This window comes from Alosa alosa, chromosome 4, assembly GCF_017589495.1.
Source record: "Alosa alosa isolate M-15738 ecotype Scorff River chromosome 4, AALO_Geno_1.1, whole genome shotgun sequence".
Lineage (NCBI taxonomy): Eukaryota > Metazoa > Chordata > Actinopteri > Clupeiformes > Clupeidae > Alosa > Alosa alosa.
This window is the reverse complement of record NC_063192.1, coordinates 29,471,995-29,498,138: the sequence shown is the minus strand read 5'-3', so window position 1 is coordinate 29,498,138 and position 26,144 is coordinate 29,471,995. Positions and strand designations below refer to the sequence as shown.

Here is a 26,144-nt window from a genome sequence, read left to right as displayed (position 1 = left end):
ATATCAAATGAACGAATGATACCATTGCTTCGCTGTGTTCTTTCTTTTTAAACGAGAATAAATCATTTAAACATGTCAGGGCTTTTATGTATTTTTTTCTGGGGTATTAAAAGGAAAAGTTTGCGCTAGTATAAAAGATAAAGTTTATAACGTAACAGTAAATTTGCCTAATCTGTTCTGATTACATAACATTATTACTGTCAACCGGGGTGGCTTCGGACACTTTTTTTAAAACATTTTTGGAATTTATTTACAAACCTGAAAAAAATCGGCAAGCATTGCACCATTTCGACAGCGGTTTACACCACGTTAGTCTCAGTTTTTTAATAAAAAATGAAGACAATCTATTCTCAATAATTGCTTCAATCATCGGAGAGGCAAACTGCTTATCAATTTGCAAAAAAACCTGTTCCTTTTCTATAAAACTTTGGTCTGGCATAGTATTCACCTTTTAGCCTAGAAATCTAGACGCACCCTAGTGTCAGATTTTTAGCATGATAAATGCAAATGACTCAAGTTACCACTCACTGTCAATTACATGTGCAGAGTAGGCTACCCTATCACCAAGGTAATGTGTGGAATACCACCTATATCCTTATTTTGGCCATTCAAACATGTAGATTTTTATTCCCATAATTACTAGGTTGTTGCCTTTTATATCCAGTAGGTGGCAGTCCAGGATAAGAAATAGCAGTTCAAAAAAATTTAAACTAAACTAAAGCAGCATAGCCTACACGTGCAAACGGAAATGTAATGTGTGAAGTTATTGGAATGGAAGAGTTCCCCCAACTCCTGTGTAGCCTAATTTGTATTGGTGAGACTTGGGCAGAAACACAAAACTCACACTTACATTCATACTCTCTCTCTATCACTTGATCTCTCTGTCTCACACACACACACACACACTCTCTCTCCCAATATTTCTCTCTCACTCTCAGGTTGTTTGGGGGTCAATTGTAAAAAAAAAACCTCTTTAAATAAGTAAATGAAATATTGTTCATTATTATTGCTTGTTGTTATAATACCAGCTATTCAATAAATCAGCGATTAATGAAGTGTATGTATTGTCTATTATTATGATTATTATTATTAATAAAAACATAGTCATTTCATAGATTAAAGAATAACTAAATGAATGGGTCAAATATCAACCCAACAAGGGGGTCAATATTGGGCTAGTGGGCCTGACCTGCTACAGCTCCAGATACTAGATAGAAAAGTGTTCTATAATGGAGTATACATTGTGAAGGGTATCTACTATCAGCAATGTGGTGTACTATAATGTGTTAAACCATACATACTACATACATAGGTACACACACACACACACACACATGGGTTTTGTTAACTTATTTATTTAATCAAGGCTGTGCCAGTATGCCTTTAAAAATAACAAAAACGTTGTCCTATATCACAGAAATAGGAAGAATATTTTCTACATGTCGTAAAGTATACAGACTGGCTCTGCTTGTTTGTTACTTTTTTATTATTTTTTTATTATAAATCAAAACAAAAATGGTGATGCAACTGGTTTGGATGGTCAATGCACATGTGTAAAACCAATTCAAGATGTGCATCAAATCCCGTTCTTCAAATATTGCACATTCCAAATATCTCAGTTATGTCTTTGGAATAATTTCCCTTAACAGAGTCAAATACACATGCTAATAAATAGGTGTGGCGTTACAAAACTTTATTAGAATACACCAATTTGCTTCAATTCAACTGTAGTAGTGTGTAGCAGTGTCCAATATGCCTGAGTTCACAGATTCAGTTGCCAAAGGGATTTAATCAATCCTCTCTGTATAAAACTTTGTTCATTGTATACAAATTTACAAAAAACTCACACACATTCAGGTTTTCTAGCGTAAGGCACCATCTCTAAAGTACATCACTTTCAGCGTTCGGAAATGATCTTTTAAAGCACTCATACTAGACTCCCCTGAAAATTTGACAACAAACAAAAACGCCCCACTGGAGTGTACAGAGGATAAAACAGTACCAGAGGAGCAGAAGCCACCGGCGCGGTATGGGGGCAGTGGAGGTGCTCAGGGGTCAACGAAAGACACGGCGATGTAGCGGACGCCTCCCGTGGTGGGCAGCCCCTCGTGGTAGTGAGTGAGCCGGCCGGGGTGCATGAGGGCCCAGCCTTTGCGCGGTGCCTGGATGGAGCAGTTATACCTCAGGAACCGACATCCTCCCCCCTGAGTGGGGAGCGTGGGAGGAGTGGAGTGGGGGATAAAGGAGAGGGGAGGGGAGGAAAGAGAAGGGGTGACAGGAGGAAGAGGAGGAAGAAAGAAAAAGGTGTAAAGAAGATAGAAGGGATAAAGAGGAGACGGGAAGGGGGGAGAGAACAGATGAGAGGGAAGAGAAGAAGGGATAGAGGTAGAGAGGAGTGAAAAGAAGAGGAGAGAAGATGAGAGGGTAGAAGTGGGGAGGGGGTAAAGAGAAAGGAAAGCATAAGCAGGAAGGGAAAGTGAGGGGGGGGGGGGTGAGATGAGAGAAGTTAAAGGAGAACCCAACATGGCGCCACTCTCAAAGACAAGGACAACAGTTTGTACAGTGCAAAAACATTGTAATATTTACTAATTAGCTTTGGTAAACCAATAGACTGAATAAAACTGCTTTAACATACAACACTTGTTGTGTGCACTGTGTGCCTACTGCCTAAAACAAGTAAGACAACAGTTAAAAGAATTAATGAATTTAATCAACATTTTCAAAATTGAATTTCTGAACAACAGTAAAATGAAAGTTAATTATTATTGTGTACCAATTTGTAATTCAGGTACAGTATACACATTTCTGCATTTCATACAATATTGAGAATGAGCTGATACAATATGAAGTGTGTAAATTATGCATGAAAATAAACCAAACTATGGAAACAAACAACATATTTACAACATAGCATGCACTTTTAACTCTAAATCATGCTTAGCAGGAGGAAATACACCAATAACACTTAATTGATTTGAAACAAATTCAACTAGCAGGAGTTATTGATGAGTCTACATGCTGAAGAGTCATCACTAATATGGTCCTACAGAGCAGTGCATGGGATTCAATGACACTACATGCTAAAGAATCATCACTGATAGCACACTATGGAGAAGTGCGTGCAATTCTTTATCATGCCATGCCATCTTCAGCAAGACTGCACAGCACACATCCACAGGTTACTGCAACGTTGACAGGGAAGAACTAGAACATACAGTATTACCGCTGGCTCAAACAAACTGACAGCCAGGGCCCCTGACAAATGGTCTTTCCTTTCTGATAAGACATGTCTTGTCTTTCTGTGGGTGCAGTGACAGACCTTCACTGCCATCCTCAGATTGGCGGATGGCATTCAGAGAATGTAAGGGAGGTGAGGGAATCCCTCCATAGGCCTGTCCTGACACTTCTGCCCCCCCATCCCCTTCCTATAGTGCTGGGTTCTTCTGCCCTGCCTTAAGAGCCGGGGCAACATGCCCCAACAGGCTGTGGTTTCCTGCTCTGAGCATAGAGTCTTGCAGGAATCCCACCCCCTTCACTCAAGGTGATTTAGTGAGCCTTGCGCTATCGATCTGGCAGCAGTGGACGTGACTCCAGCCTCAAAGCACTGCACCAAAGCTTCCTATACCTCATCAGCTAAGTGTTCTCTCCTGAAAGTCTCTACAACAATTCCACATTGAAATATAAAAATAATGATCTTCATAATCTTTGTTCTAACTCATCAGGGGATAGTTTGGGAGTCTTTGAATATGGTATTCTTCATAGATCAGAGTAAAATCATGGTAAAACTGAAATGGCTGACTCAAATTAACCCATTCAAGCCTCATTGTTTTGACTGAGTTAAGTAATGTATAGCGTAGTGTTAAGTTTATTACAAGTTTATTACACAAGAACACACGTTGACATAGCCTAACTTAGTCAAAGCAATGTACTTTTATAATGTGCTATTTACGTATATTCTTAAAGACCCCATTCCACCCACAATATTTGTTCTAACTCATCAGGGAACATCTAGGTAGGTTTACCATATGGTATTTCCCATATACTATAGTGAATATACAGTATATACAGTACCCTCCAGAATTATTGGCACCTCTGCTAAAGTTGACTAAAAAGAGGAATATAAAATCATCTTTTGGAAATTGATCGTAATGTCTTACTTATGACCCCTGTATTTTAATTTGTATTTTTATTTATTTATGATACATTACTCATTCACAAAGAAAATTGGTGTCCTTAAAGGTTGGATATTTCCTCATTTTTTTTACTTAAGGCATTAAGATCAATTTCCAAAAGATGATTTTATATTCCTCTTTTTAGTCAACTTTAGCAGAGGTGCCAATAATTCTGGAGGGTACTGTATATTATACATATCTTCTGATTGACCACCTTCCATCCGGAGGTCCATGATGCAGTGGTGTCAGTGGAGACCAGCCAGTGCCATGGCCACTCACCTGGTAGTCAGTGCCCACTTGGTTGAGTGCAATGTTTATAGTGAATGTGGAGGCGTCGTGGTGCGGCCTGAGTGAGGGCTGCTCGTCGGGCTTATACCTAACTACAAACGCCAGATCAAACTGAGCCTGCAAAGACACAGGAGACAACACAGAGAGAGAGAGAGAGAGAGAGAGAGAGAGAGAGAGAGAGAGAGAGAGAGGCCCATGGGTCATGCAGCGTTCTGAGGAGGGACAAACAAACAAACAAACAAAACAAACAAGCGCCATCCCCGGCCCGCTCATGGAGCTTTCCGTGCGAGTAAAAAAAAGGAGGAGGAGAAAAAGAGAGAGAGACAAAGAAAGAGAGAGGGATGGAGTTGAGGAGGGGGGGATACCACCTGCAGCCTCAAGAGCCCTGTGCAAAGGATTGTGGGATAACTCTGCGGCAGCCCTGCCTGCTAAAGCTGCTGCACGTGAGCCGTCTGAGTGAGTCTGTTTACCTGGTAGTCAATGTCTTTGCTGTTGAGAGCTATGTTAATAGTAAAAGTAGAGGCGTCGTGATGTGGCTCGAGCTTAGGCTGCTCGTCTGGTTTGTATCGCACTACAAAGTTGAGGTACGAGGTGCACTGACGAGAGAAGAGATTCAGGTCAGTGATATAACAGTGCATATAAACGTCATGATGGGATCGAGCCACCGAACTTACAATGATAATGATAATTATAATGATAACACTCATAATATAAAACAATACTTTCAATTGTAACTACCCCTAAATGTACAGGTTGGGATATTTTAAACAATGCACATGAAATCGATAATGATTAAAATCCATTCATGATAATGAAGTTTGTGCTATTTCAGGATTTGAGTTATTATATCCAGCCCAAACTGCTTAACATTACAATACAACACAAGCATTTTCCTGCTGTCACTTCAGAAACACATTAATAATGATGGGCAAATATATGTAATATATTTCGCATTAGTCGTCTTATCAGTCGTATAACAAGTCATATAAAATACATAAGTTAACATACATATCTAAATTATACTAACAGGCTGTATCTAGATTAGAAAAGGTGGTTCACTTTTATCACAATACATTTCATGTTCCAAAGTTTAGAAGTAACTACTGTCTAACTTTCATGTTTTTTGACAAATGTCTATTTGTACTACTCAATTCAGTACATATACATAATCAACTCATTTAAATCTCTCTACCTTCTCTTGATGTACAACAGAAGAGACAGTGATGCCAGTATCTGTGAAAGTCATCTTACCCTTGTGTAGTAGCCTGGGTACATCTTCTCTGTGATGGGCGCTATGAAGTCCAGCAGGAATTTATGCCACTCTTTCTCATAGCCCACCTGGTTCATATGGATGTCTATGGTGGGCACGTTCTCGTAACCCCCTTGGATACGGGTGTCCTGTTGAGTCAAGACACACACACTGTCACTACAAATACCTACAGATTACTCCAGTATCTTATCAAACTACCTCCATGAGCAACATTATTCATACGATTCCAAATAACGCTAATCATATGATTCCAAATCAAATCAAAGCATTCCAAGCAAACAGTGAATAGATAACCTTTACTAGAATTCCCAAGTATTCTTAAGCAGTATGGCACAAGTGAGAGTGAGGTTGGTGAAGGATATACCCACGGCTGTAGGCACGAGGCCGGAGGACGTGCCACAGGTAACCACGAGTGTCATACTGCTTTTATACAACAATTCCACTTACAACTAGTCAAGTTTAAGGGTGCGGTCAGCAGGGTTGTGCATGGCGTCGCGTTAGTTCGTGTTTATATTTAAATTTCTTAGCAGATGCTTTTGCCCAAAACAACATACATTCTATTTTAATCAAGGACCAAACAAAACACACCAGAGATGTAGCTCACCCCTCCCTTCAGTATTCCCAGAGAAACTCCACAAAGTGTTTTGTTTGTCAAGCTGCCCCCAATTTGTTTGTTTTGGGTTTTTGGAGCCTGGGCTGCCTACAGAGACCGGATTTTTTTTACATGTACGCATGGGATGGGCAACTAGCGGATCGTTCGCTGAATGTGACCGACAATGTTAGGGGCTTGAAATTGTGTACGATCGCTGACTGCAGATTTAAAAACATCAAATTGTGTTTTCTATCATTCATTGTTTGTGCACAACAATTTGCCAACTCACTTGTCCTCCCGTTACATGCTAATCTGAACATTCAATTTATTTGATTTTCTCAATTTTCTCATTCTCATTCAACAACGCACAATGTGGAGTGATTACTAGCTGTAAAGAGATAGGGGAGAGTGGGGATGTCTTGGGATAGTTTGACTGGACCTAACTGTTACATGATATGGACCCTTTCAAGAGAGTTCCATTATCAGCATCATAGTTGGCCCCACAAGACTTCCTTTTTAACATTCCATATGTTATCTTAATGCAGAGGAAGTAGATTGGGGCCCAAATAGAACGTTCAAGCATTGTTTTTGTTTTTATTGTTGAAAGGGTCTATACAATAAACATTTGTTGTGGGTGAAAGAGCAGAGTGAGATACCTTGTTGCCGCCACCAGACCACTGCCCAAAGTGCTCCATTTCTTGCACGATGTGATCGCACCCCACCTCTGAAAAGATGGGAAACCAGTACACATCCGGGCAGGGCTGAAGGGAAATATACAAAGTCACTCATTCATACAACTACAGTCCACAGCTGTATAACTTCTCATCTTTACAAGTAAAAAGATAACAACCCAACTTTTTACAAGCACAAGTCGTGTTTTATTCTATAAATAAAATGGTCAAAAACCTTGATGCAACTTTAAGAGTAATGTAGGTGGAGAGAAATACTCACAGTTTCTATTAATTTGTCCTTCATTATGCGGGTGTAGTTTTGATGAATGTAGCGCTCTTGCCAGTCCTGTGGATGGTGAACAGTGGGTTACTCATAAAGGCAAAACACGAAATAATGCATTCTGGGATAGAGCTCAAAATCTAAAGGCTGAGCTACACTAGGCGCGTAACTGAAGCGTTCCGTTCGCATTGCGTCTGCTGCAACAATTATCTTCCACTATAATCAATGGAAGTAGCTACACCAGACGTGATAGCGGCGCGTACGTTCGAAAAAAAATAGACCGTTCATCTAAAATGGATTTTATGGATTCTTACCACTCTTTAAAATGGATTTTACGCGTCGTGAACGGAACGCTTCAGTTACGCGCCTCGTTTAGCTTCCGCGTACGAACTAATGCAATTAGGAAATCCCAAAGAACCTCTGTCTCAATGATTAATCTTTTTACTAAATCTATGATTTTTTTTCTTGTCATCCTCCTTGTGTGATAGACAGTGAAGCTTGCCTATCAGGAGTGCTGAGCTTCACAAGCACTAGGCATGCTCACCAATCAGAAGTGGGCCAACATTGGAATATTGAACTGAAGCTTGACTTTCAAAAATTATATTGCAAATCAAATCACACTGGCAGTAACGAAAAAATCACAATTACCGTAGATATTTTCCCCAAATTGTGCAGCCCTAAACCCAGACTAAGAAAGCAAAAGAGGGAATTCAGTTTCCACTCTTATGGAGGACATGATGAGCACACTGCATCTCTCACGGATCTCTCAATGCACACCCACAACTACAGGCTGTGTTTAAGTTAGTTCATCTAAAAATAAGAACCAAATTTATAATGAGTTAGAATGTGCTACCTCTGCGGAGACATACATAGCAGACTGGATGACAGAGCTTTCACTGTGTGTTAGGGGGGATTTCAGCATGTTCATGTGGCATTCAGCTCATCATGTTTTCCTCTCTTTTTTCCCTGCCCGGACTAAGTCATGTCTGTGACATTTCCCAGCAGCTGGGTTCTCACCACAGGGTTCTCGAAGATCTGCCAGAGGTCGTTGTGCAAATGGTTCGTCTGGTAGTTTTCCGTCGACAGAACTCGTCCGTAGGTGTGCAGGTTTGTGACATACATGAACATTCCCTGTGGGTGATAGAGGGGAGATGTGAACGAATGATGAATGGATGTATGGAAAACATACATCCTCTTTTCGTCTCATATTAGTATAAGAAAAGCAAAAGGAATGGAGTCAGGGAAGCTAATATTTTCGGTGAAAGTTCAGGGGACTCATCAGATAAGCCTCAAAGTACTCAAAGAAAAAAGCAAAGGAACTGCACTCCAGAGAAATATAAAACCTTTATTTACCACTGACCGTATGTCTATGTGTTTCAACTACAAGTTTTTATTTAAGTGTATAAGTATCTTCATCAACCAGACCACGCCTGTAAAGTACAATACCAACAGTCAAGGCACAGACATAACAAATCACCTCAATACGTAAACACTACACCTACTAATCAAATGTCTGTGTTGTTTATAAGACAAGGGCGCTGAGTGCATATTACAGCCGACAACTTACAAGCCAGACTTCGCCTGAGGCTTTGTGTTTGTATGAAAGTCTCGGAGCAAAAACAAAACGCATTTGGATCGGGGTGTCTGAGGCAGTGCTGGATTAAAGCACACATTTGCAGTCTGTCAGATCCATTAGTGGGGTGTAAACAAGTTACTAAACTAAACTAAACTGTCTTATCCATTGTATGCATCTGTGATAGGTCTGTGTAAGAATTCTATATTTGGCGGAGAGCAGGAAGTTACAGTACATGGCATAATGGCATAGGCTGACAGTACCCATCATCCCATATACTTCATCATGCCATACATTCTTCATCATCCCATACATACCTCATCATCCCATACATACTTCATCATCCCATACATACTTCATACAGTACCCATCATCCCATACATACTTTATACAGTACCCATCATCCCATACATACTTCATCATCCCATACATACTTCATCATCCCATACATAATTCACATAATACAGTACCCATCATCCCATACATACTTCATAGAGAACCCATCATTCCATACATACTTCATCATCCCATACATACTTCAAACAGTACCCACTTTTTCTCATCTTAATTACCATCATCAGATTTACTTGAATACCTAATTAACCAGTCAGAGTGAGCAAGAAGAGACAGATGCGAAGGTTGGCAGGAAAGGACCCAAGCCAAGCACAAGACTCTTTGAGGCAGAAGTGCAGGCAAACACGCTTTATTGTGACTAATCAAACGTACAAACTGACAAGACTCTGACACGACAAGAGAGGCGATCTGACAAAAGACAGAGGAACAGAGGGGTGTAGAAGTACACAGACCAGTTAACAGAAAGACAGAGGACTGGACGAGATCAACAAGACAATAACGGGGATCAGAAAGAGAGCAGAAATCGAGGGAAACTAACAAGGCAGGAAGTGCAGACCAAATAAGGGGAAGAGCAGAGACACAGTCACATGACAGCAGACAGGTAAACACAGAGCACATGAGGAACAGCAACAAGCACATAAACACAGAACAATACACACAATTGACAGACTGAGAAAGTCAATTTGTCCCCAGGGCCATTGAACTGTTCAATGCCTCACTTAAGGGAAGAGGAGAGATAGACTTCTCTGCATAGTCTGTCTGCCTCTTCACCCCCTCCATGTTTGGTACTGTCTGTCTACTAGCCACTTTTACCACTGTCTTTATGCCTCACTGTTTGCGTGCTATATTAGCACATTAGCACATATGCATACCCCCCCCCCCCCCCATGCCACAGCCGAACTGTGGCCACACTTATACATTTTCTTAAATAGTTAAATATATAGATATATATATTTAAAGTCTATATATATATAGATAGTCTATATATATATAGACTTTACTTTATTTCTGCATTGTTGCACTGTTGGACTTACTCATTTGCACTATCACCATGACCACTATCACCATTGCACTACCACCATGACACTCATTCACACAGAGCACCTTAGAGCACCTTACCATACCTTACTATGCACAGAGAATCACAGGCTCAGTCCCTGCCACAGTCATTGCAAGCGCCTCTGATTGATTAATCACCACTATGTGGATGCTGTTTTTAGAATTGATTTAGATTAAGTGTTAGTTAGTATAATTTGTATTTTTGTATTTTGTATTTTAGTATATTTTTATATATTGTATTTAAGTGTTAGTTAGTATAATTTGTATTTTAGTATATTTAGCATATTCTTTATCTTCTACTGTCCTTATTGCTTAGTTGTGTTTTTAAATTATATACTTTAATTACTCTTTCTGCTGTTAAAGAATGTGTTTGTGTTGTCTGTATGCTGCTGAGACCTTGAATTTCCCCTGGGGATCAATAAAGTATCTATCTATCTATCTATCTATCTATGGCCAGCAGGGTAGCACGAAGGCAGTCAGTCCAGGCAGGATCCTGACAACAGAGAGCAAGAAAGAGGGAAGGAAGTAACGGAAGAGAAGTGCATGACGGAGGAGACAGAAAAGGTGATGGTAGAGGAGGAGGGCTGCATCTCACCTGGTCTCGTGCGTGGCGGCAGAACGCCATGTCGGGGTCCAGGGTTTCAGAGCGGAAGAGGTCCTCAGCTTTCAGCTCGTCCCTCAGAACGCTGGCCTTCACCAGGAACACGTGCGACACATACGGAACATTCCAGATCCCACTGAGGGGGAATGAGCATGTGTTAAGCAAGCAGTGTGTAATGTGCTTATGTATCAGCTCCTGTATCACTCCTTTTTTTGGGGCTTTTCTGCCTTTATTTGGACAGGACAGTGGAGAGTGACAGGAAGCAAGTGAGAGAGAGAGATTGGTTGGGATCGGGAAATGACCGCAGGTCGGATTCGAACCTGGGTCCCCATGGGCACTCAGACCCGTATATGGTACGGGCGCTGTAGCCTGCTGAGCCACAGCGCCCCCTCCTGCATCACTCTTATAATGGGGTGCCCCCCATTATTTAATCAAAAAACATTCAACCTTTTTTAGGTGCTAAAAACATTTGAAACATTTAAATACAGCAACAATCTTTGATGAAACCACACATGTGTCCTAAATGTTTACAAACAGCTAATAAAAAGTCTCTAGCAACAGGTGCTGTAGTGACACATCTGGTGTTGAAACAGCTGGGTTTCAGTGTTTAAGATGGACAAACTTCTGGTAAGAGCAGTAAGGTATGAGCTACACCAGGCGCGTAACTGAAGCGTTCCGTTCACAACGCGTAAAATCCATTTTAAAGAGTGGTCTATTTTTTTCGAACGTAAGCGCCGCTATCACGTCTGGTGTAGCTACTTCCATTGATTCTAGTGGAAGCTAATTGTTGCAGCAGACGCAACGCGAATGGAACACTTCAGTTACGCACGCATGTCGCTCATACCTAAGTCATAAACTCCCCACACTTACATTCGGCGTGCCTGCACAATGTCCACGTAGTCCTCGGATCTGGCGTAGTACCCGTCGGCACTCAGGGCCCCCCAGAAGTTGGTCCAGAGTTTCCCAGGCTTGGTCATCATGGGAGCGATCAGGGGCCTGAGAGGAACACAACAGGAACAGGGTCAGGTCACAGTGGACAGGAACGTCTCTGAGGGACTTGTCTTTTATCAGTCCCATTTGGCTCTATCTAGCAAAAAGTCCTGTCTTACTGGATAGGAGTCCAATATGGCAGCCAGCCACAAACCATGTCACTGAGGTACTTTAAAACAAGGTCAGATTAGCAGCAATGTTAAATATATTTCATATTAATTAGACCATGTTTCTATGATGATTTGATTGTTAACTCCGACGTCACATTTAGTTTCTGGGCCCAACAGCTCTTTTGTCCAAAAAAGCTTACCAGCCAGCCAGCCAGCCTGTTTTCACAACCTGTAAACTTTGTTACCGTCATCTCCGGTTTAGTGAAGGAAAAATAAATCGGCTGACTTTAACAGAGTAATTAGTATAGCTATGCAGCCAGATGATATAATCATAATTATAATCATAATTAGGGGGCAGCCGTGGCCTACTGGTTAGCGCTTCAGACTTGTAACCGGAGGGTTGCCGGTTTGAACCCCGACCAGTAGGCACGGCTGAAGTGCCCTTGAGCAAGGCACCTAACCCCTCACTGCTCCCCGGCGAGCTGTTGTTGCAGGCAGTTCACTGCGCCCGGGATTAGTGTGTGCTTCACCTCACTGTGTGTTGAGTGTATTTCACTAATTCACGGATTGGGATAAATGCAGAGACCAAATTTCCCTCACGGGATCAAAAGAGTATATATACTTATACTTAATCAAGGGTACTGTCCAGGCCTAGGACTTTATTAGGTTGAGGCAGCGAGTGAGTATTAGAATGACAATTTTCTTGTAGACTACTCTGAATAGTGCAAAAAAATCTTTCTTTTACTGTGTATAGAAAAATACGAGCTGCTCTGGGCCCAGCTGATGTGCCAATGTTACTATCTATAAATAAACAAGATTATTTCTTAAGAGATCAAATTGATAACACACTGACAAACGGAGACAGTACGGAGAGTCTCTGGCATTGACCATGCGTGCTTGGAATGCCTGACAAAGCCTGCATTACATTATAGCAGGTAGGAGCCTGACTCTTTGTTTCAGATGAAGCGGATACCCCCTTATCTCCAAATGGGTACTCAGTACAATGACAATTGGCAAAAAGGAGAATTCCTACAGTTTGCTACTCTAATGGCATCACATGCACTACAGTTTCAATGGTTCAGCCATACAACCCCTATCTCTTTCTCTAGCACACACACACACCCTCATACACACAGGTCTGATGGGCGGGGGTGATGTGATGGCATGATGTGGTCAGACTCACTTGTTGAGCTCGATAAGGGTCCTGAGAGTGTCCTCGTTCTTTAGGACCACCTCAATGTCCACACTGAAGAAGTATTCACAGTCAATGTCCTCTCGGCACTCCGCACTGCAACACAGGAAGAACACACATCAGGAAGCAGATATCAGTCATATAAATTAAGCACATCAGTTTGGTTCAGTTTAATTCAGTTCAGTTCAGTTTAGTTCAGCTCAGTTCAGTTCAGTTCAGTTCAGTTCAATTTAATTTAATTTAATTTAATTTAATTTAATTTAATTTAATTTAAAGACAAAGACTTGAGATATACCACTCACTATGACATGACTCAACTCAAGAGTTCAACTGAGTTCAACTCGGTTCAGTTCAGTTAAGTTCAATTTAATTCAATGACACCTAATTCGAAATGCATGCCTGACATCACACTATATTACACTATGAAATTAAACTATTTGGTTCACTCAGTTCGCCTCAGTTTAGTTAAGTTCAATTCAGGTCAGTTTACTTCAATTCAATTTAATTTTATTCAATTCAATGACACTTTGAACTCGTACATCTGCATGCATGCCAAAGCAGCGATTAAGAAATTGCTTTGGCACACAAACAAGAGAAAGCTGAAGCCTGCCGCAGGCACGCTAAGGTTGTCCAAACAGGTGAACATTGTTATTGTAAACTGTTTTAAAGATGTTTTAACTACCACTTATTACCAGCAGTGAGATGAGAGAGCACTGAACTTACAAGCCCATGTTACGGGCCTCTGTGACATGCACACCCTCCTCAGGGCCAATCAGCTTCACTGCCTGGTATTCCGTTCCATGCTCCTTCACAAAGCTGACCACCTGGTTCTCATGATGACTCTCCTGTCACAGGTCAAATTAAACACAACTGGTTATCATGATGAGTCTCCTGTCACAGGTAAACACAACTGGTTCTTCAGTGACCATTGACATTAAACACAGTGGTCAGTGCATATTCCTACTTGCAGTGACCAAGGTTTTCAAGGTTTTGATCATAGACTATACAGTATATACAGTCTATGGTTCTGATGAACTACTTTCACTGCTCACAGATACTGCACTTATATCTGAATATGAGCAACCAGTACATTTTCTTTCTTTTTTTTTCAAAGTCAAAGTCAGCTTTATTGTCTTCACGTATACTAGACATGCACACGTATCAATTTCTTCACGTATACTAGACATGCAGAGGAATTGAAATTGTGTTTCTCTCTATCCCACGGTGAAGAAGAAACAAACGCAACAGTTAAGACAAAAAGTGCAACAGATAATGACATTTTTAACACTAAACAATAAATGACAACAATATCACAACACAAAATCACAAGGCAAAAACACAAGAATGTAACAGTTAGCTAAGAAATTGTACATGATATGTTGTGATAGAGCAGAAATATGTGCAAAAGTCCAGAGTCCAGAGTTTTGTGCAAAAAGATGCTATATAGACCCTTTCAACAATAAAAACAAAAACAATGCTTGAACATTCTATTTGGTTCCCGATCTACTTCCTCTGCTTTAAGATAACATATGGAATGTTAAAAAGGAAGTCTTGTGGGGCCAACTATGATGCTGATAATGGAACTCTCTTGAAAGGGTCTATACAAAACAAGTCACTGGGTGTGAATACAATGATATTTCTCATTCCTACATATTTTGTAACATCTGTTGCTGATTCACAAAATTTTTGTTTTTTAAAAATGTAATTCTAACAAATAATAACACAGTTAAGCCCTCAAGCTAAACCAGTTGTGGCTATATCCTTAACAATCCTACTCTCACTCATGCCTTATTGATTCAGTATGGGCTGCTGGATGTAACCCTATTCACAACGAGATTGCTTACATAGATCATTTATTATCTCAGAAAAAACTGTATGAACTTCCAATTTCAATTCAATCTGTGTTTGCCCACAAAAAAAGGCAATTGGCCTGAACCTAACTTGATTCTAATGGCAACTGTGACAGTGAGGAAGAGGAGGAGACCTGGTTGAAGATGAAGAGTCGGAGTCTGTTCTTGGGGTACTTGAGCTTCAGCAGGCGCTCAAAGAAGACAGAGACGAAGGGCGTGGGTTGCTGGATGAAGATGCCCACCACCACCAGCGGATACTCCGTCTCCTGAGGAGGCAGGGCAGAGCGGACAATGGCAGTTAGGGGCAGAGGGGGACAGGGGGAGAGGAGGAGGCATCAATTAGGACTCAAGGCTCATTCAAAGAAACAAACATACTGCCAGAAATCCACAAGGGCGTTGTGTACTCGGAAACAAGTCAGATCAGGCCTAAGTCTACCTCAGAGCCAGACAGGAACATTTTGGAAAGTCGCCTGGTAACAGCCAGCTTTTACAAATACACATGTATTACATCCCATTCGGAATATTGGATGAGACAAACCCACCAAGTAGGGTCTAAGTTATTGCATTCCTGCTTATTATGAAGTGTGTAGACTTTTTGGCAAGCACTACAATGGCACAATGGCTCTTTCTGAGGAGGGCATTTGTAAAATAGCTGGTTTAAAACACAAGTGTAGTCAGCCAGTAAAATGCTGTAAATGAGAAACCTCCCTCCCGACACCTAGATGTGCTATTAGCAACAGGCGCTAGAACCCATGGGTTTCAGCCCTGTTTGCCCTGCTCTCAGTCTGAGGTGCAGCAAGTTTGCGGATTTGAGCCCATGGCCAGTTTGACCTTGCAGTCAACAGAGCCCAGGTTACACATACAGTACTGGTATATGGGACATCACATATTAGCTTCATCTGAGCTAAACCACTCACTGAGTCCAAGCATCAGGAGGCCAGCGTGGATGTTTACACTGACTGCTAAGTGTGTACTGTAAACTGCTGTGAGCATTTGTTTATGCGGCCCAGCTGTGTGTTGGGGCCTCTTACCTTCAGGCCTGTGAGCGGGCGCAAGTCCTCACTGCACACGGTGCAGCCCGTCTCAAACGTCCACAGGTTGGGGATGTAGTTGCCCAGATAGTTAATCTGGAGCTGCAGAGAACCAAATGCAGACACGGCGGTTTATGACTGTAAAACTGCTGAGAATTTATAACAATTGCAAATTTGTATTGTTATTAAATAGTGTTTCTGTTGTTGTTTTTCTTGTTCAAGATAAGCCGACAAACATCAGACAAGACATAATCAATCAAGCAATCAAGCTCCGTCTGAGCAGGTCAAGGCCCTAAGTCAAAGCACTGAGCGTTTTGAATAAAACAATATGCTTCACGAATACATCTGGCAGCCGATTCAACTCTTATCTGATAACCTATGTAACCCTCTTCACAGTCACTAGACAAAGTCTGGAAAACTTAACAGCCAATCATCTGTTAGAGGCATTTGGGGGCTTTCAGTCATTCATAATAAGGTTGGAGGTTAAGGGTGAAAGGTCATGCATGTACCTTGGTGGGTCCGTTGCCATGGATCATAACGGGCAGGGTGTCATAGAGCACATTTCTGGCCCTGACTTGTCCATCCTCAAACTTCAGCACAACTTCATCTGCAAATGCGCGCACACACGCACACACACACACACACACACACACACACACACACACAGACACACAAAGCCAAAAGTATACATAAATGAAGAGTGACAGACACATTGCAATGAAGAGTGACAAAACACACACACACACACACACACACACACACACACACACACACACACAGGTATGAGCGGGAGTGGGAGAAAAGGGCTTTTGTCTCCTCCTGATATGCTCTTGTTTGTACATGTCTTCACAGCTGAACAATCCATCATCGAACTGCTAAACCTCTATTTAAATAAAAGAGGATCTCCTTTTCACAAACATTACATTGACGCTTTACTTTAGTGGACTCACATATAATATAATTCAACACACAATTCAGCCCTGGCCTGCACACAATAAAGCAAACTCACAGAGTCCACTAAAACCCTAAACTTCCTGTCCACATGTCCCTCCGGACCATCAGCGGCAGGACGCATTCCTCTCCCAGCTCCGGAGGATACTGTTGGTTAGGAGCAGGCTACCCGCGGCCCTCTCTCCCTGACAGCAGCACAATACTGCCCAGTGTTCCTTCAACTCCTGAGACTCCTGCGTCTGAGCGGAGGGGAGAGGAGGAGAGAGAGGAGCGACAGAGCAGAGGAGAGAGGGAGGAGAGAGGAGAAAGGAGGAGGCGGGAGGACAGGAGAGGAGAAGGGAGGAGACAACAGGAGAGGAGAAAGGAGGAGAGGACAGGATACAAGAGGAGGAGGAGGACAGCAGAAGAGAAAGAGGGAGAGAGAGGGGAGGACAGGAGTGGGGGAGGAGAGGAGAGGGAGGGGAGGACAGGAGTGGGGGAGGGAGGAGAGGAGAGGGAGGGGAGGACAGGAGTGGGGGAGGACAGGAGAGGAGAGGGAGGGGAGGACAGGAGTGGGGGAGGAGAGGAGAGGTGGCCTTGGAGGGCTATGTGTGCTCAGGCACATCTCACAGCACACACTCACATTCCAGTGTAAAACTGTATGTGTGTGTGTTCAGTGTACAACGGTGTGTGTGTGTGTGTGTGTGTGTGTGTGCATGCATGTATGTCCCACTCGCTGGTAGCAGACCTTCCCCCCACTCTCCCTGTGCCCCACAGACACACACACACACACACACACACAATTCTAAAATGTTCCTCTGTATTAAAGTATTTATCTATCTATCATACACACACACACACACACACACACACACACACACACACACACACACACACACACACACACACACACACACACACACTTACACAAATACACCAATACAAACACTTGAACACAAACCACCCCTCCAAAACTCTGAAACTATGATCCAGCGTGTCCTATTAGCGCCTGGGTGCAAACGAAATCACTGGAATCCAGGTGAGACCGATAATAGTGGTTAGTACCGCATCAAAGACATCTGCCCACCCCACGATGCCCCATTATAAAAGAGGTTTACACAAAAGAGGCCGCCACATTTCATTTCCCTCTGAACCCCACACCCCAGTCATCATAAAAGCACAGACTCCCCTGAGGGCAAGCTGTGCTCGCTGAGCTGATCTGGCAGGAGGAAGTCTTAACTGAGCCGGCAGCTCTCTACAGAGGCGTCTCAGAGAGTCGTCAGTCGCTTTATGACAGAAAAAAACAAAAAAAACTTGTGTCAGCAAGTTCAGCCGGCTTTGAGATTTCATGAGCGAAATGGTTTTATTTATGCCTCTTTTGTGACTTTTCCTTGTTGGCAGGACTGTTCCCTCTGTTTTTAAGACAGTCTGTCTTTTGCGTCATCTTGAAAACTATTCCAAATATACATTCCTCAAAGACATAAATGATATATGCCAACATATAAAACTTACCCAGTGCACCGTTGAGATTTTGAAACAGTCTGCATTTGTTGTCCAGAGTTATATTTATGGATTTCTGTAAAACAAGAGAGCCAGCAGTGAACTGAAGAAAATGCTGACCAGCTCCAAACAAATAACAAACACCAGGCCCTCCATCATACCATGTAATACCGACAGGGTCAAATATACTCTTACATTTGAAACACCATTAAAGATGAGCCAAACAACCTATAAATAAATGTAAAGATACAATCCGTGATTCTAATCCAAGACACTTTTTCATTGGAGCGAATGAATTGCTCATAACAGTCCTTTAACAGTCAACATCCTTTCGTCAGAATAGCATACTAAGCCTTAAAGAGAAGAAATATATGAGTAAAAGTGAACCATCATGGATCATACCCTTTTCTCTGGGTTGATGTAAATCCTGGTAAAGAAGAGCTGATCGCTCTCATTGTCCTTCCCAGTCCAGCTGGCCACCAGCTCTTTTAGGTTAGAAGCATAGCCAATGACACCTGCATATGTCGGAGCAATAAACGGAACCATAGTTAAAAATACACAGGAGGCATACAGGAAGGGATGTTATTGACTGTGGCACAGGGATGAGGTGTGTGTGTGTGTGTGGGGTTCCTCTCTCTGCTTCTTCCTGTCTGTTTTTGCACTCTGCTGAATCACTTATCGTCCCACTGGAGTGATCTCTATCGAGTGGACCAAACGCTGCCAGATGAAACAATGCCAGAATCTGCCAGCAGTTCCTTCTATTCTTATACCATGTCTTTAACACAAAGTAGCACACACTGAGGGTTGGGAGATCTACTTAATGCAAAGCACTCACATTTGTTTGACACCAACTTATATAACTATCTCTGAAAAATAAAATAGACTTTAATTTAACTGCTGTTTAACCATGTGCTAATGAGCTCCACACCCACTAAGCTCCACACCCTGCGGCCTGTATAAAGTTCTCTCTGGCTAAGCTTAAGCCTATATAAATGCTGTAACCAGAGGGTTTTGTGGGCAGCCCTTGGCAACTAACCCCTCACTGGTTAGCCCCTTCCTTCGACCTGTAACCAGAGGGTTGCCGGTTCAAACAACCCGCAATTCTAGGGCACGGCTGAAGTGCCCTTGAGCAAGGCAACTAACCCCTCACTGCTCCCCCGAAAGTGGCCACAGTTGTTGATGCAGGCAGTTCACTAGGTGCCTTGGGATTAGTGTGTGCTTTACTAACCTCACTGTGTGTTTCACTAATTCATTCGATTGGGATAAATGCAGAGACCAAATTTCCTCACGGGATCAAAAGAGTATATATACTTTTATACTCATTTTCTGTCGCTAAGAAAAAGAAAAATAAAGATTATATTCTGGAGCCCGATCATAGCTGTGAAGATTTTGCCCCCTTGGGGATCAATAAAGTATCTATCTATCTATCTATCTATCTATCTATCTATCTATCTAATGTGTTCTGTATCTATCTACCTGCACAGTGGTGTACAGTATATGTCGGGTGGCCCAAAAACCTTTTTTCTCTTTTCTCCCAATTTGAACCCTGCATTATGGTCTACCACCAGTTTAAGTTATCACATAAAAAATTGGCTAAATTAAATGATATTTAGGGGTTGCACAAGACAAAAGAAAAATCACCTATATCACTTGATTAGCGTATTATTTAAATATATTTGCTGAAATATCAATCTTTATGTTGTTTATTCCTTAAACTTCAAAACATTAACATGGAGATACATAAAGGACATATAAGCATAAACTGCAACTTATTTGGTACATATTATAGGGAACTTTACATTATTATACAAAATACAATATTACACTAGTCTGTTTAATTTGCTAATTCAGATGGAAAATTGGCAAGATCTTTGACAATTGTGCTATTGTTTGAGTCAGGATAGCTTTCTCTGTGGCGTTTAACCACCTGTAGTAAGAATTGTTTTCTTCTTCTGATTTGGCTAATATAGTATTAAAGTCCTGTATATTGATGCCCCTTTCTGCAGTGTCATGTGGTGATTCTTCATTTCTTAGCTTTCCATGGCTTTTTGTTCTTCCAGTGTATTTCCTCAGCAGTCATATACTTTTGACTGAGGTAACAAGTTCATCTTTGCTTAGGCAGCGGTTAGCATATGGTACACTATTCTGCCTTTTGCTGCCTTGATACAGCTGTTGTTTAAATCATTCAATGGCAATAGTGTCTCAAGAGAATATTACTTATTAATGAAATATATTACCCTGGAAATTCCAGAGTTCTTGCAAAAGCACAATTGAATTGTCTCTACGAGACACTTTGGCAATGAGTAATGATGCACGTTACTTTTACCCCTTGCATCGCGAAGAACCAATCACATCGGTGTATCTGATATAGGCGGGCCATGAGGCGAGCTAAACAGATGACGACAGCGCTGCAACGAATCAGTCAGTAAACATTGGTCGTAGTGTTATCCAATTACGTGCAGTGAGATTTTCAAATGCATGCTTGGCGCCACCCCTTGAGTTGGGCCATTTTCATTATTCGTGGCCAGACCCTTAATCTTTCTAGAGCAGCAGGGTCTGGATTTTCCAGGCTAGAAATATATGGGATTATTTGTAGAAAATAAGTGAACTTTTCATGAATATATACCAGATTACAGAGACAAGCAATGTAATAATCTGACACGACTTTGCCATTGAACATTGTTTAAGTGAAAATTCTCAAAACTTCAAGGGGCTTGTGCAACCTCTAAATCATCTTCAATTTAGCTGAAATTAACCCTATTCCTTTTGTCTTTATGGTCCATGTTTGCAAGGTTCAAATCATGGAATTTATCACTTAATTTTTTTTGCTTATTTTTATGGGCCACCTATGTGCATTCTGCATGTATCATTATGTATTCTGCACAAGGTCTTGGACTTTCCTGGAGAATAGTCTTGAAGACTTCCTGTAAATAGTGACAGTAACCTACAAAAAGCCTTTGCGCCCAGTGATGCTTTGGAAACTGGGGACACTGAAGATGGGCTATACCCAACATGTTTGTATCTCAGTGCCTGTTCATCTAAGGCCTTATTTACCGTTTCAGCTTATTTACACATTGTTTTAACACCAGCCTCTAAGTGCACTTTCCTTTTCCACCTACCCACTAGAGCCTTACAAAGTACAGACCTTCTTGCTTTTTTGAGCACTAAACTAATTATTACTAGCAGTGGTTTAACATCCATACTGATTTTAGGGGGTGTTCAATTTGTGTAGCTGTATTGTATGCTAGTCCATGGTGTTGATGTTAGGAATGCGCTAATCTATTTTGGTGGATTAGTTTAGTGTTAAAGCAACACCAAAGAACTTTCCCTCTGTCGCACACACGCTTATTTGTTTATCCAGCGCAGGCTTTACAAATAACAATGTCCACAGACAAGGTAGAATATGTTGCATGATTTATGGAAGTACGATGTATTGCGACATCAAACGCAAGTCAAATTTGTAGTTTCTTATGTCTCATTCCATCAAACTACAGATCCGCTACCCGATCTGGCAAACTTACATAGTGCGGTTATAGGCTTATAGAGGGGCTGGGTTTAATGCAGAAGTGCCGTTCACCCTGTTACAAGTTGATGAACCACTAAAACGATTTTGGAAACATTATTTTAAGGTACAAAAAACTCTATGGTGTTGCTTTAACATGGTTGCATACAGGTGACTTTAGGGTGTGTTGCGTTTGTGACATGCCTCCTGAGCCCAGGAACCTGTTGCCCTCTCTGGGGTAGGGGTGCTTGTCCTCCAGGTGTCGGTCGGGCCAGATCAGAGTCTCTGAGGAGAAGACCACCTTATGCTTAGCTTGCTGGAACTTCTTCAGCAGCTCCTTCGGCCCAGAGGCAAACACCACGTCATAGCTGGTCAGAACAAGAAAGGCCAGAAGGACATTAAAAGACGAACATCACAGTTTTGCAGAAGCCTACAGGGAAGGATTTGAGGCTTTTTATTCCTTGGAAAGTCACCTCCTAGTTGAGACTTCTGTGGAAGTCTAAAATCATAAAATGTGGGTGGCAAGCGGTCCAAGACAAAACGTACTACATGAAGGAATGAAAATCCTCCAAACAGACACACAACCCTACAACGGCATCGTCTGGTTTTAATCTAAAAAGAGATGGAGGAGAGCTAAATAAAACTGAATGGACTTGAAGCTAAGCAGCTAATGCCAGAGCACATCTGTGTGAGTGAATGTGTATGTGTGAGTGTGTCTTTCTATTGTCTGTGTTGAAGCAGCTATCTCTACAACATCTGCATGTGTGTTTTAGTGTGTGTGTGTTGTCTTTGCCTGTGTCTTTGTGTGTGTGTGTGTGTGTGTGTGTGTATGTGTGTGTGTGTGTGTGTGTGTGTGTGTGTGTGTCATGAGCATAGCCGAGCCGGGGCATCGATCACAGTGTGTGTTCTAGCAGCCATTTACCTGTCAGTAAAGAGGATGACCTTGTCCTCCTCCGTCACCTCCTCCAGGGCAGCTTTGAGGAGGCGCACCTTCTGACCTCCACCTGGGACGGTCTTGTAGCCTCCACCATTCCATTTCTCCCCTTTACCTAGCACCTTCAACACAAAGCATAAACGCTATGTCTCATGCCACGTGTGCCAGCCAGGACTTGGCATGTAATGAATTACAAATTACACATGTTTATTAGTGAGTTTGTACTACATTCATTATTATATTGTATTGCATTATTTATTTCAATGTATTATTATGACATGTTATTGTTATTACATGTATTATTGTGACATGTTATTGTTATTACATGTATTATTATGACATGTTATTATTATGACATGTTATTGTTATTACATGTATTATTATGACATGTTATTGCTATTACATGTTATTGTTATTACATGTATTATTATGACATGTTATTGTTATTACATGTTATTATTATGACATGTTATTATTATGACATGTTATTGTTATTACATGTCATAGTAGTCAAACTAGGCCAGCAATAGTAGTAGAACTGCACAATTTGGCGAAAATATGTAAGTGTGATTTTTTTGTGATTTGCGATATAATTTTTGAATGTCAATTCATTGATTCAGTTCTATATTCTAAATGTCTCTTTAAAGTGTGCCACCCCTGACTGGTGAGTGTGCCCAGTGCACGAGAAGTACAGCACCCCCGACCGACTTTCAAGGAGGATGACATGAATATAAAAGATAGATAGTCATACATGTGACTATATTAACTGTGCACAATTATTTGTAGCTTTTGTGATTACATTTTTTGTAATTTGTAAATGTGTTGGTTCATATTGCGATTGCGATTATTGTGCAGCCCTAACTAACTAATAGTAACTGTCACTGCCTTTGTCACCCTTGACATTAACCGGTGCTTAGTGAGGGGTTCAAATGTCTTCACATGGTGAAACATTTTTTGGAAAATACTTGGGATATAAAACTGAACTGCTGACAGAAATATTAGGACGAGAGAGAACATGCTGGAACTGATCCATTCGCCCATTACCAAACCTGTCTGTCAAACACAGTGCACAGGAAGATGAGCTCAGTGATCTCAATTCAGTCGGTAACAGAGAGTGTGTTGAGGCAGGGAAATTCTCTATTCACACTCTCTCTCAGTGCTTCATGCCACTGCCAGTCTCCTGATAGCATCAGGCTAATCTGTGCTTTGCTTAGGCCAGATCTGGGTTAGATGACTTTGCTTGTTGCTGCCTCTGAAGGGAATTATGGTGCAAACCAAGGATCGGCAATGATCTCATCTCACACACCTCCTACTTGCCTGAGGTGGGCAAACCGACTTCAGAAACTTAAAACCCGACCACATATTTGCTCCAACCATTCACTAAACCAGCTGATTCTATTTAACACAACTCTTCAGCTAGGTGGATCAGCTATATTAGTAAAATATCCTGTGTTAAGTGCCGTGCACATGTAGAACCAATACATGGTAAGGCTTTAACCCTCTGAAGCCAGGGTCATCCACCTCTGCTTCATATTGTTTATCAACTATGGAGAAAAGAGAGGGGTTGCTGAATACATATTTCTATCCTAAGCCCGAATTTCGCTGTAAGGCTCACAGCTAAATTCAGGTCCCTACAGAGAGTCACTGTGGATAATGTAGAAATGAACAAGGTGTTCCTAGTACCTTGACAGTGTAATTGAAATGTCGAGCTGATCTCATGAAACGTTGAAAGCCATCTGTTTCTTCAGTAGCAACAGTCAAAACTATGAGATTGCCTGAAGGGTAGAATGATTAATGATTAATCAAGTGTTTAATCAAAATCATTTAATTAACTGTTTATGACAAGATCTTATAACATACTTAACAATACATGTTTAGTAAATAAATTACCACAACTAGTTAACTAATTACACATGCTCATAGTAAACCATGTGGACACTTCTATAGTCTTACATGTAAAATTATAGGCTGCATTTAACACTGCATAGTGCATACATTCAAACACAGCATTTTCCCATCAATAATCTTGGCTTAAATTGGAAAGAGGAAGTGCAAATCATCTTTGCGTTTTATTAGTAGTATACCATGTTATCGATTGCATGTAATGTTCTTTCACGGGATAACCACCTTGTAGTAAAGGACACCAAGGCAAGCATGTCTGTAAATTATGCCTTTCTCTTGACCATACCGGTACGGTCGCCTGGCTACACTGAGGAGGGGGACATGACTGTTCACTGCATGGCGACAAAGGAAATAACATATATATATTTATATTTAATAACACATATTTAAGTGTGATGAATTAATGTAGGGTCGTTTTCTGAAAACTATATATTTTTTAATTTCCCAGGTGGGCTAACTCATGTAGGTTAAAGTAGACCACCAGAACAATATCTCACACCGTAAAATTGCTTCAAACACTTTGTGAAAATTATAACCAATATTCCAAAGCACAACTTTACAGTGCGGGCTAAATGCTCTGAAACGGTGCCTCTAGAAAGTTCTGTTGAATGCGTTATTTTGTTAGTAGCCTAACTCTTCGGCCGCATCCGACTATCAACGCTACTTGAAAGGCATCACGCCGAATCCAGTCCACGTCAGCGGCTCGGAAAGCTCCAGAAATTAAGAATAGCCCGGTCAACTTTTCCATGGTTCTTCATAATGCTGAAACAATCCCTGAGTAATAACCTAGCCTAGAAGTGAAGCTTATCAATAGTATAGGCTACTAATTGATCGTGTTGCAACTAGCCCATGGCGACAGTAGCCTGCACAAATCCATGCACATTGTTTGATTAACAATACTAGCCTAGTCTACAGCAAGATTTTGCACTTACCTTCGGGAACTGAATCCTTTTTCTCACAACATACTGTCGCAAACAGTAGGCATACTAACAACGAGGTCGTACATAAAAACATAAATACAACGGATTTCATATTGCCTAGTTGTCACTATCTAGAGCTATGCGGTTTTTGAGTGGAGGGATAATGGCCCTCACAAAACAGAGAAGTTAACAGAGTTGCTTTGAGAAAGACTGCTTAGCCTCGGCTCCTATAGCCCGTTCCCTATCCCCACCCCCCGAGTACTCGTTTGAGGTCTGTGAAAAGTGCAAACAGCTTTCCTCATGAGACCATGCCCCTCGTTGTGTCGTGCATGAGAAATGTCACATTCCCAAATTTCACTTCGTAATTATTTATTTTAGCTTAATTGCGAAGTTCCACTCGTTCTTAAACGAGGGACACACCCC

The 26,144-nt window shown here is 41.4% G+C and overlaps 1 protein-coding gene across 2 annotated transcripts; it reads right to left on the bottom strand.

Annotated features, from left to right (window-relative positions):
* Positions 1-1,345: 1,345 nt before the first annotated feature.
* plod1a (procollagen-lysine, 2-oxoglutarate 5-dioxygenase 1a) lies at positions 1,346-25,974 on the bottom strand. Of its 2 annotated transcripts, none has more exons than XM_048241601.1 (19): positions 25,734-25,974; positions 24,583-24,674; positions 22,888-23,021; positions 22,170-22,333; positions 18,866-18,978; positions 18,476-18,539; positions 16,543-16,640; positions 16,034-16,135; positions 15,137-15,268; positions 13,876-13,997; positions 13,144-13,248; positions 11,731-11,856; positions 10,855-10,996; positions 8,291-8,404; positions 7,274-7,339; positions 6,979-7,083; positions 5,712-5,858; positions 4,931-5,056; positions 1,346-2,204 (listed from the first exon to the last, which is right to left on the bottom strand). In XM_048241601.1, exons 1-19 carry the CDS (start codon positions 25,831-25,833, stop codon positions 2,049-2,051), a joined length of 2,208 nt encoding a protein of 735 aa, XP_048097558.1. In that variant the 5' UTR covers positions 25,834-25,974; the 3' UTR covers positions 1,346-2,048. The 2 variants fall into 2 exon arrangements, with proteins under 2 accessions (XP_048097558.1, XP_048097557.1); XM_048241600.1 differs by lacking the exon at positions 4,931-5,056 and adding an exon at positions 4,452-4,577.
* Positions 25,975-26,144: the final 170 nt, after the last annotated feature.